Source organism: Hirundo rustica, chromosome 15, assembly GCF_015227805.2.
Source record: "Hirundo rustica isolate bHirRus1 chromosome 15, bHirRus1.pri.v3, whole genome shotgun sequence".
In the NCBI taxonomy this organism is placed as follows: domain Eukaryota; kingdom Metazoa; phylum Chordata; class Aves; order Passeriformes; family Hirundinidae; genus Hirundo; species Hirundo rustica.
In genome coordinates, this window is record NC_053464.1 from 737,101 (window position 1) to 749,477 (window position 12,377).

The 12,377-nt window shown below is 57.9% G+C and overlaps 1 protein-coding gene across 10 annotated transcripts in view; it reads right to left on the bottom strand.

The window, feature by feature from the left end:
- Positions 1-936: 936 nt before the first annotated feature.
- LOC120759782 (ankyrin repeat and fibronectin type-III domain-containing protein 1-like) overlaps positions 937-12,377 on the bottom strand; it is a 243,601-nt gene continuing 232,160 nt past the window's right edge. For all 10 annotated transcript variants that reach the window (XM_040079396.2, XM_040079395.1, XM_040079398.2 and 7 more), the window contains 12 exons: positions 10,996-11,103; positions 10,660-10,759; positions 9,999-10,131; positions 9,145-9,264; positions 8,580-8,795; positions 8,128-8,294; positions 7,577-7,727; positions 6,685-6,853; positions 6,268-6,434; positions 5,169-5,379; positions 4,172-4,833; positions 937-2,136 (listed from right to left, as the gene is read on the bottom strand). In XM_040079396.2, coding sequence (XP_039935330.1) covers positions 1,849-2,136; positions 4,172-4,833; positions 5,169-5,379; positions 6,268-6,434; positions 6,685-6,853; positions 7,577-7,727; positions 8,128-8,294; positions 8,580-8,795; positions 9,145-9,264; positions 9,999-10,131; positions 10,660-10,759; positions 10,996-11,103 — 2,492 coding nt within the window. In that variant the 3' untranslated portion in view covers positions 937-1,848. The remainder of the gene's footprint in view (positions 2,137-4,171; positions 4,834-5,168; positions 5,380-6,267; positions 6,435-6,684; positions 6,854-7,576; positions 7,728-8,127; positions 8,295-8,579; positions 8,796-9,144; positions 9,265-9,998; positions 10,132-10,659; positions 10,760-10,995; positions 11,104-12,377) is intronic.

A 12,377-nucleotide genomic window follows, 5' to 3' on the forward strand; every position in this document is an offset into this window, starting at 1 on the left:
TGTCAATGCCCGTGGATGCCCAACAATGACAAACACCATGGGAACCTCTGCACTCACCAACCCACTTCTTCCTTGACCTGGGAGAGTGGGATTGGTTTTAACTTGAGGCAGAAGACAAGCAAAAGAGAGAGGAGATGGGAGAAGTTCCTTTTCAAAAGTTCCTTTGTTGCTTGCCTCCACATGCCATGGCGGTGCCTGCACTGACGTCAATGCGGTGCTGGTTGATTTGCACCAGCTGAGGGGCTGGCACAGCATCCTCCCCTCCACAGTGGCTCTGACGTGGGGCAGGAAGGGTTCGTGCTGGGATATATTCCTGCCCGTGCCACACCGGTTGCTGCAAGTCAAGGAATGAGGAACCTCTGCAGAGTGACAGCCAACCCATCTGGCCGCCCACAGAGCCCTTCCTGCACCCTGGCACCCAGCAATGGGGGGCTGCTGCCCAGCCCTGATCCCTCCCTGCCGAGGGAAGGGCAGTGAGGTGGCTGCTGCAGGGTCACCAGCATCGGGAGCCTCTCCTTGCCAAGGGGTGCCAGGCTGGCACCTTGCTTGCAGTTTTTCTGCCAGCTGTGACAAAGCTGTGAGCCCTTGCTGCCATCCCTGCTCCTCTCCTGGTGTTCTTCCCTTAGTGGAGGCGGCAGGACCAGAGCTAGGTATCCAGTCCTACAGCTCTGGGGTTTCACCACCCCATGGAGGTGATGCCTTGGCACGCCCAAGCTTATCTTGCTGCCTTACAGACCAGTGAATCCCAGAAGAGCATTTTTGACTCGTACTTTGCTCCCACACATGTGATTTGTGTGTTAATGTAACACCGCACAGTGTGGAAAGCATCCCACTAAACACTCCTGGGAAAGAGGAGCCCAGCCCTTGGAATCAAGGCTGGTTTGGGAGATGGATGATGGAATGCCATGCACCAAGCCACAAGAAGGACGAGTGACATGCGGTCAGCAGCAGTCGTCTTTACTATGGACCACAGGACATCAGAAAAGTAACCTTGTTAACAGGAGACCTAGTGGCTAACAAAATGTCATGCTGTAGGACGTACTAGGGAAGCACGATCACGAGAACAAAACGGCACCCAGGGGGACAGGGAAGCCCAGGGGGTTGCAGGAGATGCCCTATAGCAAATCTCTAGTGCGACACGTCTGCGACTGCAGCGGGCTGGCTGCACGGGTTCCTTTAGTCTTGGATACAAGTCAAAGGGCTTTCACCTTTACCTATTTCCAGTGGCTCTGGCACAATGATTATTGACTTTTTTTTGGAATAAAAATACTAATATGGTTTTGTTTCAAGAACTGTGTGCAAGAATCATTTCTCCAGATGCAGTGAAAGGAGGGCAGATAGGAAAACACCCTTCCCAGGGTTGTCCTTGTGGCTCTTGCCCTCTCCTCACTGACACCATAGCCCTCCCCAGCAATCCTCTGTGGCTTTGCCTTCAGTGAATCCCAAACAAGGTTTTCCAGAAAAAAAAAGAAAGGGAAAAAAAAGTATTGCTGCTTCTTCTTGTAATATTTTTCCTCTCTCTCTCCCCCTCTTCCTCCTTAAAAATGTTTACTTTCAAAAATTCCATTCCTGCAGAGATTCCTCCTGAGCTCTGAGGTCTCTGACTCCACCCTTCTCTTCTCCAGTCAGAAAAACTGAGTCTCGATGTCTCTTTGGTTAAAAAAAAAAAAAAAAAAAGAAGAAAAATTAAAAAATAGCACAAACAAATAACACACAACCCAGTATGATCCCATTCCACCCCGCGGACGCCTGATGAGAGGGTGTCTGTGGAAGAAGGAAGCATCAGAGACGAGCTGTCTGCTCTCTGCAAGCCGAGGTCTCCGCTCCGTCCCGTCGGCTCTCCTCCTCTCATACGGTGGTCGCTGGCCCGTACTGGAGCACCAGGGGGGACGTCTCCTTGATGCGAACGTAGAACCGCCCCTCGGGATGGCTGGTGTGGAGGGACAGGGGCAGGAAGTCATCGGGGAGCCACCGCTCGCTCTCGTCGGCAGCGAACACCAGTCCAAAGTGCTCCAGCTGCTCCTCGCTGTAGCAGACAGCGGCCGAGCTGCCCAGCACATCCCGTGAGATGTCGTTCATCTCCAGCACCACCAACTTCACCACCTCCCCGGCAGGCGTCTGGCTGGTGATGTGCAGCTGTGGAGAGAAAGGCGGGAGAGATGGATGGTAAGGGGGAGGAATGAGGAGGAACAGAGGCCGGAGGCAGCACACGACGTGGAGGAATGGTGAGGGTGGAGGAACAGCTGCCCCAGTGGTGCCCGTGAGCAGGTGGTTGCAGCCTGGTACAGAGCCATGGGCACACCATGCCCAGGGAATGCCCAAGGGGTGCCCCAGCATGCCAGGGACAAAACTCATGGACTGGTCTCCTGCTTCCACAGCTCTCTCCAAGCTCTTGCCACTCAACCCTTGCACGTGTCACCTACAGCTCTGCTGAGGCTGCCCCACCACCTCATCACCTGTAGCTGGAGAGGGACAGTCCCTGTCCTGCTCCTGGTACCATGGAGGGATCCGTGTGAAGTCCCTCTTGTGAACAGGGTCCAAACCCTCAGACCAGCTGGACCACAACAGCTCTGCCAAACTACAGCCGAAACCTCTTTGGAACACAGTGCAAAATTTCATCCCATGCACAAGCTTGGGGTTCTTCCACCAACAGCTACCCTTGCCATCTGCTTCCCCAGGGACAGCCCTGTGAATCCCAAATCCTGTCAAGAAAATGAACTCATCCTGGCTGCTAACTCCGGGAGCTGCTGCTTGGCTTCGAAGGCCCAAAGGCAGGACATCCATCCTCGGCCAGGCAAGGCAACGTTTCCTCTGGCACATCTGGGAGGGCTTGCGGAGCACCAGGAGTGCTGCCCCGGCAGGGTGGTCCCAGCCCTAGGCCCACGTGAGCACTGCCAGCCATAAACAGCCATGGCAGGGCTCAGCTGATTTACACCAGCCGAGGAGCCGTGCCTTTGAACTCGCCTCTCTTCGAGGAGAACATCGTAAAACGCTTTCAAGCAGGCGTGTCCAGAGCTTTGCAACTTCAAAAGCCATATGGGCAGCCCGCCAAGAACCCGAGGGCTGCGCTTCAGTTGCACAGAAATCTATGGGCATTCCTCAAATGGAAAATAATCCGGTGAGGCAGAGTTTTCTCTGCTAGGCTGTCCTGGCTGGGTGCAGAGACACTGGCTATCAAACCTCCCCAGCAATAAACCAGCTTGTTGGTTCTGTTCTTCCTCTGCCATTCCTTTAGGGATGCTTTCAGCACAAACCAGTCCATGATTTAATGATTTTTTGCTCCATCATCCTCAGTCCTGGGCACCAGGGATGTCTCAGAAGGGAAATTTCAACAGGGGAAGAATCTCTATGGCTGGGACCAAAGGATGTCACAAAGCCAGAGGGGACCTACCCCAGATGTGTGTGCTGGGGGATGTCCTCTGTGGGGGATCCCACCTGGAGCAGGTGTGAATGATCAGAACTGAGGGGTCAGCTCTTGGCAGCAAAGCCCTCATGGAGAGGACTCAGGTCACACAGCTGCTCCAGCATAGTCTGAAGGAGCATGGAAGGAGCTCTGCCTGCTGCCCCAGCTGGAACTAGAGAGGGTTCTGCCACTGGAGTTGCCACAGGCTGGAGACAAAAGGCTCCTGCTCTCCCTTCCCTAATGGGGAAGGCTAGAGCAGAGACCACACACCTGGGAAGGTGAGGCTGTAGGAGGGGCATGGCCAGGGCAGGGATGACGGCTGAATTTTGGTCCAGAAGGATGATGTGTTTGAGCACCAGGACGTGGCCAGAGCATGGCAAGGACATGGCAATGTGTCCTTTGCTCTGCCTGCCCACACTGGGTGGCATCAACCTACTGTCACCTGCTGAACCACAGACCAAGAGTTGAACTTCAGCTTGTCCCCAAAATTCACTATGTGTGGCCCTGGCTCACTCCTGCAGCAGTAGCCATCACTCCTGCAGAGACACTCTGTCCTACCAGGAGCCTCGTCACTACTGCAGGGACAGAGGCAGTCAGGACAGGAGTGCGGTGTGACTCCAGGGGACTTCACCCCTGAGACGGTGGAGGATGGGGAGAGCAGTGCCAGGTATGGGGCACATGAGCCCTGCTCCCTCGGTCCCCATCCTGGCAGCCCCAGCCCTCCGGGCACGGCAGACCCGCTCTGCCACCTGTTACAGGCTTTGGTACCTTGACACAGGTCTCTTTGGAGAGTCCCGTTTCGTACTGAGGGCAGACCCTCAAGGTGACAGAGCCCGGCTTCTTCCCTTGCTCGGCCAAGCCCCCGGGCTGCTCTGGCTGCTGCTCCAGCAAGTTCTGAGTCCACTCCTCTGAGCGCGTCCAGCAGACGGCCTCTGCGCCCTGCCCGCCCCGGCGGCACTCGGGGCTGGGTGCCGAGCCAGTCCCCAGCCTGAGCTGGCCGCAGTGGCCCTTGGTCCTGCTCTCCGCCGGGGAGCTGTCCACGGAGCCGGGGCAGGACTTTCTCGGGGCGGGGCAGTGGGGCTTGGGGAAGTCCAGGCTGCTGGTCCGAACGCAGTACGCCTGTCGCTTCTCGGTGATGCGCAGCAGCTCGATCTGCCGGCTGGGCAGGACGAAGTCACTGTCATAGAGCTTGGGCGGTGGCCGAGGCTCCTCCGGCGCTGGGGCGGTGGTCTTGAGCTCGTGGCTCTGCAGGACGTCGGGGGCACTGTCCCGCAGGCCGCGGGCCGCCCGCCGGCTGCAGCACTCGGGCCCCGCGGAGGAGTACAGCAAGTCGAGCTCCTTCGGGCTCTGCGCCCGGCTGGAGTCATAGTCACTGTCGGTGGCCAGGAACACCTCCGAGGAGCCTTCCTCATCCGACAGCCCGTGCGAGTCTGTGAGGGGTGAGAGGAGCAGAGAGGGACTCAGCCTGAGTGCGGACAACCGCCGCTGAGGCGGGACCCAAGGAAGCCTCTGAGGTGGGACCCAAGGAAGCCTCTGAGGTGGGACCCAAGGAAGCCTCTGAGGTTTACTAAACCCCCTTGTGGCACACCCGAGCTGCGCTCCCCACGGCACAGGCAGAGAGGGTCCTGCCCTGGCTGAGACTGACTGCCCTGCCCGACTCCCAGCTCCGGCCCTGCTGGCACCTCAGGCGCAGCCGCCCTGAGCCACGGAGCACGGGCAGCCCCTGAGCCCACCAGGCGGGAGCTTGGCGCAGCCGGGTCCTTACCAGAGTTGAGCTTGCGGCTGGTCTCTGGTGAGGGCACTGGGGATGGAAGGTAGTCCGGGTGGGACGAGGAGGATTGGGTTTTCTCCTTCATTGGCCCCCCGGCCTCGCTGAGGAAGCCACTGAGAGAGACCCCACAGGAGGGCTGCTTGTAGCGGGCGTGCTGCAGGACATCCATGATCCAGCGCATCTCTCGCCAGATCTCCTCCATTTGCTGCCAACAGAGGAAATGGAGGAGCCCTTTCACACAGCAGACTACAGCAACAAGAAAGTCCCACGGCAAAACACGGGGTCTGTACACACACCACTCCCCAGAGCTTTGGGGGAATCCCTGAGCTGGGAAATGAAAAGAAAGTGCTCTCAAGATAGGAAGTATGCAGCTGCTGGTTCAGCAGGGGTGCTAGGGACAGGGGGAGTGTGGCATGTTCTTTTGCAAGTCCATCCCAAAATGCACTTGCAGGCCCTTTTATAGCAAGGAGGGCATATGCACTGCAGGAGCTTTTGGGTCTCTCTTTGGGATTTTTAATGTGATCATTGCAGTAAGAAGCTGCTTCATAAAGCAACTGCAGCCTGGAGAAGGGAAGGTTCCAGGGAGACCTTAGAACCCCTTCCAGTGCCCAACAGGGCTCCAAGAGAGATGGACAGGGACTTGGGACAAGGCCCTGGAGGGATGGGACAAGGGCCTGGACGGACAGGACAAGCGGCTGGAGTGACAGGACACAGGGAATGGCTTCTCACTGCCAGAGGGCAGGGATAGATGGGATACTGGGAAGGAATTGTTCCCTGGGAGGGTGGGGAGGCCCTGGCACAGGGTGCCCAGCGAAGCTGTGGCTGCCCCTGGATCTCTGCAAGTGTCCAAGGCCAGGATGGACAGGGCTTGGAGCAACCTGGGATAGTGGAAGGTGGAACCAGATGAGGTTTAATGTCTGTTCCAACCCAAACCATTCCACGAATCTTTGAAAGACCAGCCTGTTGCTGCCCATCAGCCACATCAGAGAAATCTCCTGGGGCCACCATGACCAGGGAACAGCCCTGGTGCAGATGCTGCTGCCTGAGTCCTGGCAGGTCAGGGGCACTGTCGAGCCTGGCTCCCACCCCATACCTGGATGTAGTCCTGAACCTGCTGGTGCCTCTGCTTGGCAGTGGAGAGCTCGGCATCGGAGAAGGCCTCCCTGAGGCTCTGCTGGGAGAGGAGTGACTCCAGCTCCAGCAGGGCAGACACCTGGCAGTACTGCGTGATGAACTCCCTGTCGTACGTGAAGAAGTGGACTGGAAGAGGAAACGAGAGGGGGGACAAAAAACATGAGGTCCCATGCTGTGGATATCCTACAAGTTCCTCCCTATCACCCAAGATGAGGAGACAACACTGTCCATCAGTCCACCTGGGTAGCCCTCAGTACACCCCTCCTCCCCAGGGAGTGAGGGAACTCTGGCCACCCCACTGCCCAGCCCAGCTCTCAGGAGACCTCAGAGGACAGGGGGACCAGCAGGGTTGGGTTTTGGCATTCCCTCTCCTCACCCAGCTCGAAGATCTGCAGTGGCAGCGTGAGGAAGCCAGAGCGAGGGGTGTAGGGGTTGTTCTGGCCTGGAGCAGTGCAGACGTCGTCTGACGGAGGCAGCAGCAGCAGGAAGGAGACCTGATCCCCAAAGTCCAGCACCTCTTGGCTGTACAGACGGAAGTCTTTGGCCTGTAAGGAGACAGTGTAGGTAACAGCTGCACACATCACCTGGTGGGGCCTCTGCCCAGTCCTCGTGCACAGAGCAGTCCTCAGGGACCACCTGCAGCCACGGGACACTACAGCTTCAGCACACAACCAGAGGCTCCTTGCTTCTGGTATAAATCTGCATAATCTCATCACTTCTTCTTTAATTTTTCCTAAAAGTCTCAAAATTTCTGGTCAAAGTCACCATGGCAGGGTGTCAAAAATGTGCCACCAGCGATGGCTCAGCGGTGTGCAGGGAGGTGCCCTCCCAGGCGGCCAGCCAGAAGCACGTGCCTGTCATTGGGGCTGATGGGTGGCTTCCCAGCAGATACTTGGCATGGTGCAAGATTTCTCCCCCTTCAGTCTGGCCCCAGTGGCTGCAGCACTGGCCAGGGACCAGACAGCTTTGGAGGGGCAGAGGTGGGCTGGTCTCGTGCTGCCCAGGATCAAACCACTGGCAGCAATAACAAACGCAGATTTGCTTTGTTGCTTTGGGGGTACAGCGTGGGAAGGACAAACAGCTCCTGTGGACACTGTCCCTGAGCAGAGAGACTCACCACTCACCTTCTGTTTGCAGAGCAATAAAATCTGGGTGCTCCACCCCAGAATGAGGGCCAGACATGCAGTTCCCCACCTGCTGCAACCACAAGCACCATGCTTACAGCCCTGTCCCCTCCCTCCATCCCACACTTCGGCTCCTGCCTCTACCTCTTGCAACGGGATGTTCACCAGGGTCATCAGCTCCTTGATGGCCACTTGGAGCTCCTGGAATAAGGGGTTCTGGGACCTGTCAGCCTCTGGCTCTGTGGGAACAGGCTCATCCACGCTGGCCATCTTCTGCAGCCACTCCCACTCCTCCCTGTAGAAGGTCAGAGACAGACAGGTGAAGGAGGGAGCAGTTCAGGTGGACGTGGACACAATTTCTCTGCGACCTGTGTTTGCCTGGCTGTTTCTCCCCCAGACAGTGCATCATCCCCAGCGATGTCAGAGAGGTGGAGGTAGAGAGGGAACTGGTTTGCTCTAGGCTGGATCAGAATCACAGAATATGCTGAGCTGGATGGGATCCACAAGGATCATCGAGTTCAGCCCTGACCCCACACAGGACACGCTAACAATCCCACCCTGTGCCTGAGAGTGCTGCACGGCAGGGATAAGTGGGAATGTTCCGCTGCTGCTGAAGCAGGAGGTGATGGATGCTGTTAGCCTGGGTGGGACACAGCAGCCTGGCTGCCCTGGCTGAGCAGCCCTGCAAACCCCACCTGGAGATGTTGGGGTTGGAGCGAATCTTGACATGGCACAGGATGTTGGGGAGCTGCTCTGGCACCAGCACTCGGATCTGATCCACGGCACTGCACAGCTTCAAGTAGCCCAGGTAGAGGCCTGCAGAGAGGGCGTGGCTGCTCCGCTGGTGATAAGCCAGCTTGTCCTGGGAACAAAGGCACTGCTGGACCGAGCAAGGCCTCACAGCGGGGCTCGTGCTGATGCCATAGCACAGCCAGTCCAACTGGAGAAGGCAGCGGTGCAGGAAGACAACCTGGTGCTGCCAGGGTGAATCTGGCACCACCTTGATGCCTCCCCTTGAAAAAACAGGGTTTTTGGGGGCTGGCTGGCCTCTGCTCCCCCTCTGCTGTGACCTTTCCAGGCCAAGGGGGAGCAGGGAGTACTGGTGTTTCCCAGGGGAGCCCACTGCAATCCCTGCCCCATCACACACCTGGATGGAGACGAGCAGCATGTCCAGAGCAGTGGGCTCCTCCGGGGAGGACACAGACTTGCGGCCGGTCTGCAGCTTGCAGATGGGGACCCAGCGGACGCTCTCGAAGGTCTGGTTGGTCTTCACCTCCTTCAGGGTGACGATGAGGATGTTGCCCTGTTTGTCTTTGATGGGCTCAAAGAAGACCTGCCCCAGGTCCTGGATGCCCAGCAGCCCCTGTGCGACAGGGTGGGAAGGCAGGAGAAAGCAGAGGGTCAGGGGACATCCTGGGGGCAGGTGGATCTGGGCAGCTGGGATGTGCCTGCAGCTGCCTGCTAGAAACCAGTCTGCCCAGAAAAGCACCCTGATGGTCCCCAGCCCCTTCTCATGAGTCTGCCATGTCACCTGGCACCTCACTGTCCCGTGGCTGGAGTCCTGCAAGGGAGGATGAGGCAGGGACACTCAGTCATGGCCAGCAGATCCTGGGTTTATCCTGACTGTGGTACACACACATGCTGCTCCCAAGGGAGCTCAGGCCCCAGCATCCCACTTAAAATGTTTGTTCCCCACCCAGGCTGACCCTCACCTGCATCTGCGAGATGGCCAGCAGCATCTTGAAGCGTGTCTGCAGGATGCAGGAGCAGGAGGACTGGGACACAGTGACACACTGCCGCAGCCACAGGATCTCGTCCCACATACATGACACCTGAACACACCGAAGAGTGTCACCACTGCTGCAGCTGGGTCACACCAGGGGGTTTTGGGGAAATCGTTTGCCTCTCTGATTTGGGTTAGGAGTGGGTATGAGCATGCAGCACATCTCAGCAGGGGTGCAAATAAATCCCCGTGCCACAGGCACTGAGATGCCTCCAGAGTCTGTACCCAAGGGCAGCCCTGAGCCATGTCCACCCAGAATATGCATCTTCATCTAGGACTGAAACCTTAAGTTTGAATACAAGTTGGCCAAGGTGGGGAGGGAGAAGAAAGCACTCTCCATCAGTAGATAAAGACCACCCAGCAAATTATTTTGGCCCTGAGCTGCCCACGTGCCCTTTCCCTAAGTCTGCTGACATTGGAGGAGCTGGCAGCCGCTCCCTGTGCATCCTAGAGCAGAGGCAGAGGTGCCATGGCAGGATGCTGAGAAGCAGTTCAACAGCCACTGAGTGGAGGGGCAGTGCTCAGCCACCCTGGCACAGAGCCTGCCCGGTGTGGCACTGGTCTGTCACCCATCTTTGGGCTTCCAGGGCTTGGGATGAAATGCCATTCCCTGGAAGTTTCCTGGTCCCTGCTGAACCCCAGCAAGCAGCAGGTCCATGGGCTGCCTGCACCGCCAAGCCCCAGTGTCGGGGCTGGAGGGGCAGCGGTGTTGCCTGAAGCCTGCCTGGGTCACCTTGGCACTCCTGGACCTCTGCCCAAGCACAGGGTCCCTTGGCCACCTACCTTGGTGAGCCAGAGGAAATCCTGCATGAGCAGGCACGAGTAGGTGTCATCAATCTCCACCACGGGGATCTGGTCTTCATGGGTCACCAGGATGTTGTCGTCCTTGTAGAAGATGGCTGTCAGGTAGAGGCCCCTGCACGGGAGGGAAGACAGACTTCAGTGCCACCCTCAGCTGCCAGCTCCATCTCCCAAAGGGTCGCTGTCCTGAGGGAAGAGGAGATGCCCTGCCCCAGGTCTCCACTTCTCTCCAACAGCCCACGGCAGAAGAGGTTTGTGGCTGGTATGGGAGCAGGAACAGGAACCCAATGTGTCCCAGCAGATACCACGGCCCATGGCCCTGCAGCACAGGGCCAGATGGGCCAGACTGTGCAGGGAACACTCTGGGTTTGGACAAGGTGGGGTGCCAGGTGACCCTCAGAGGTGGTGCAGGGATCTGGGCACCGGCACAGCTTGGCCAGTCTAAATGGAGACACCAAGAGAGAGAACATTTGATCTCTGGGCCGTGGGACTCATCTCCACTGACATCACCAGCTCAGTCCCGGTGCAGACCCTGCTCTGAGCACCCCCAGCCCCCAGGGTGCAGGCACAGGTCTCAGGATGGGCAGCTCTGCGGCCCTGCTGGGACAGGGGCTCTCACCAACCCTGTGCACCAGCCTCTCACCGCTTCAGTGTCTTGAGAAACTTGCTGCCAGGGTGGAAGAGGTGCTTGAGGCTCTTGGAGACTGAATGCTTTCTGCTCTGGGGCTGGTTCTTGCAGGGCTCTGTGGAGCAGAGACCAGAGGATGATGCAGCAGGAGATGAAGAGCTGATGCCAACCCGTTGCGAAGGCTCCGCTGAGGTCTCCACTGCGTGGGCTGTCTCCCTGCTCTGCCCATCCATGGCACAGACCCATTCTCGCACTACCCCGGCACTGTGGATCACACCACAACCCTGGGGGACACGGCTGCCCCTCCCCACCTCCCCCCAGCCTCCCTGGAGCACCGTGCTGTGGGCTCACCATGGCAAATGCAGTGCTGGTGGACGGTCTTCACCTGGCCCAGCAGATGGTCCAGAGCTTCAGCCTGTCCCCTCCGCCGAGGCGCCCGGCCGTCATACTCCCGCCAGTCTGTGGGGACAGACCAGCATCACCCCCAGCACGCCCTGCCTGAGGAAAACGGGGTTCCCATCCCCTCCTCACACATCATCTGGGCATCCCCCTCACGTCACAGCATGGCAGCAGCTGTGGGTGCTGGGCACCTCTGGGTGTGCTGGGAGATCCCCAGGTTTGTGCCACTCTTCCCAGGAACATGCAGCTCTGCACAGCACCCTGTGGCCACCCCTGGCCTCCCCAGAGCATGGCAGGGACGCACGAGAGGGAAGGAACAAGGTTCTGTCTGTTGCCGCTGCACTTCACTGGCCTTAAAAAATAAAATTCTTTCCAGTCTCTTCCTCCAGGTCTTCCCCAGTTACTCCAGATGAGTGCTGGGAGCTGGGCTTACCTCGACAAAAACATAAATAAACCCCCGCCAGCTCCACCCGCTGTGGGAGGGCAGCAGGACCATGAGCAGGGCTGGGGACCTGCCGGCTCTTCTCCCTCAACTTTATATTAATTGCTTTAAACACCCCCTGTGTCCTGCCTGCTGCTGTTTTCCATGAAAAGTTCAGCTCTGTTAACTTTGGCTAGAACTTGCCGCTATTTTTAGTAGCTTTAAAAACACCGAGGGAGGTGCCTGACTATATTCTGCCGGGCCAGGGAGGGATCTCTACTGAAGGGAGAAATATTACTGGCAATAAAAATAAATAAAGCCCACTCATGTCTGATTCACTTCAGCCACACTCAGTGGATGCCACCTGGAACTTGGTCACAGGGAATGCGACCTGTGTGAGGTGGCAAATGGGCTTTAAAGCGGGTGCAAACATGACAGGGACAAGATAAAGCCAGGGTAGTGGACGGCTGTGCCCTTGCTGTGTGCATTCCTAGACATGCAAATGGATTTTTGGTGATTTCAGTGCTCTCTGGACCTGCAGTCAGAGCTGTGCATGGTGCTGCACATCTCTGACCCATCACTGCTCATCTCCACCTGTTCTCGGTGCCCTCACTGCTCCCGGGAGCAGCAGCCCTGCTCCCTGGGTGCCTGCAGCATGATGCTACAGGATGTGCTTCCACGGCCTGATCCTTGGGACAAGCTCAGCCTCCCACGGCGCTGCTCCTTACTCATTCACAGCACCAGTCCCATGGGACACCACACAGGCACCCATTTTGGGACTGGTGACAAGTGGCAGAGGCTGTTTCGGAGCGCCTCAGCCCTGAACTTCACCCTTTGGGCTGCTCCTTCCAGCTCAGTCCTCCTGGCCCTTCTCAACCCAGCATCCCGGGGTACCTTGTGTGACATCGAGTGC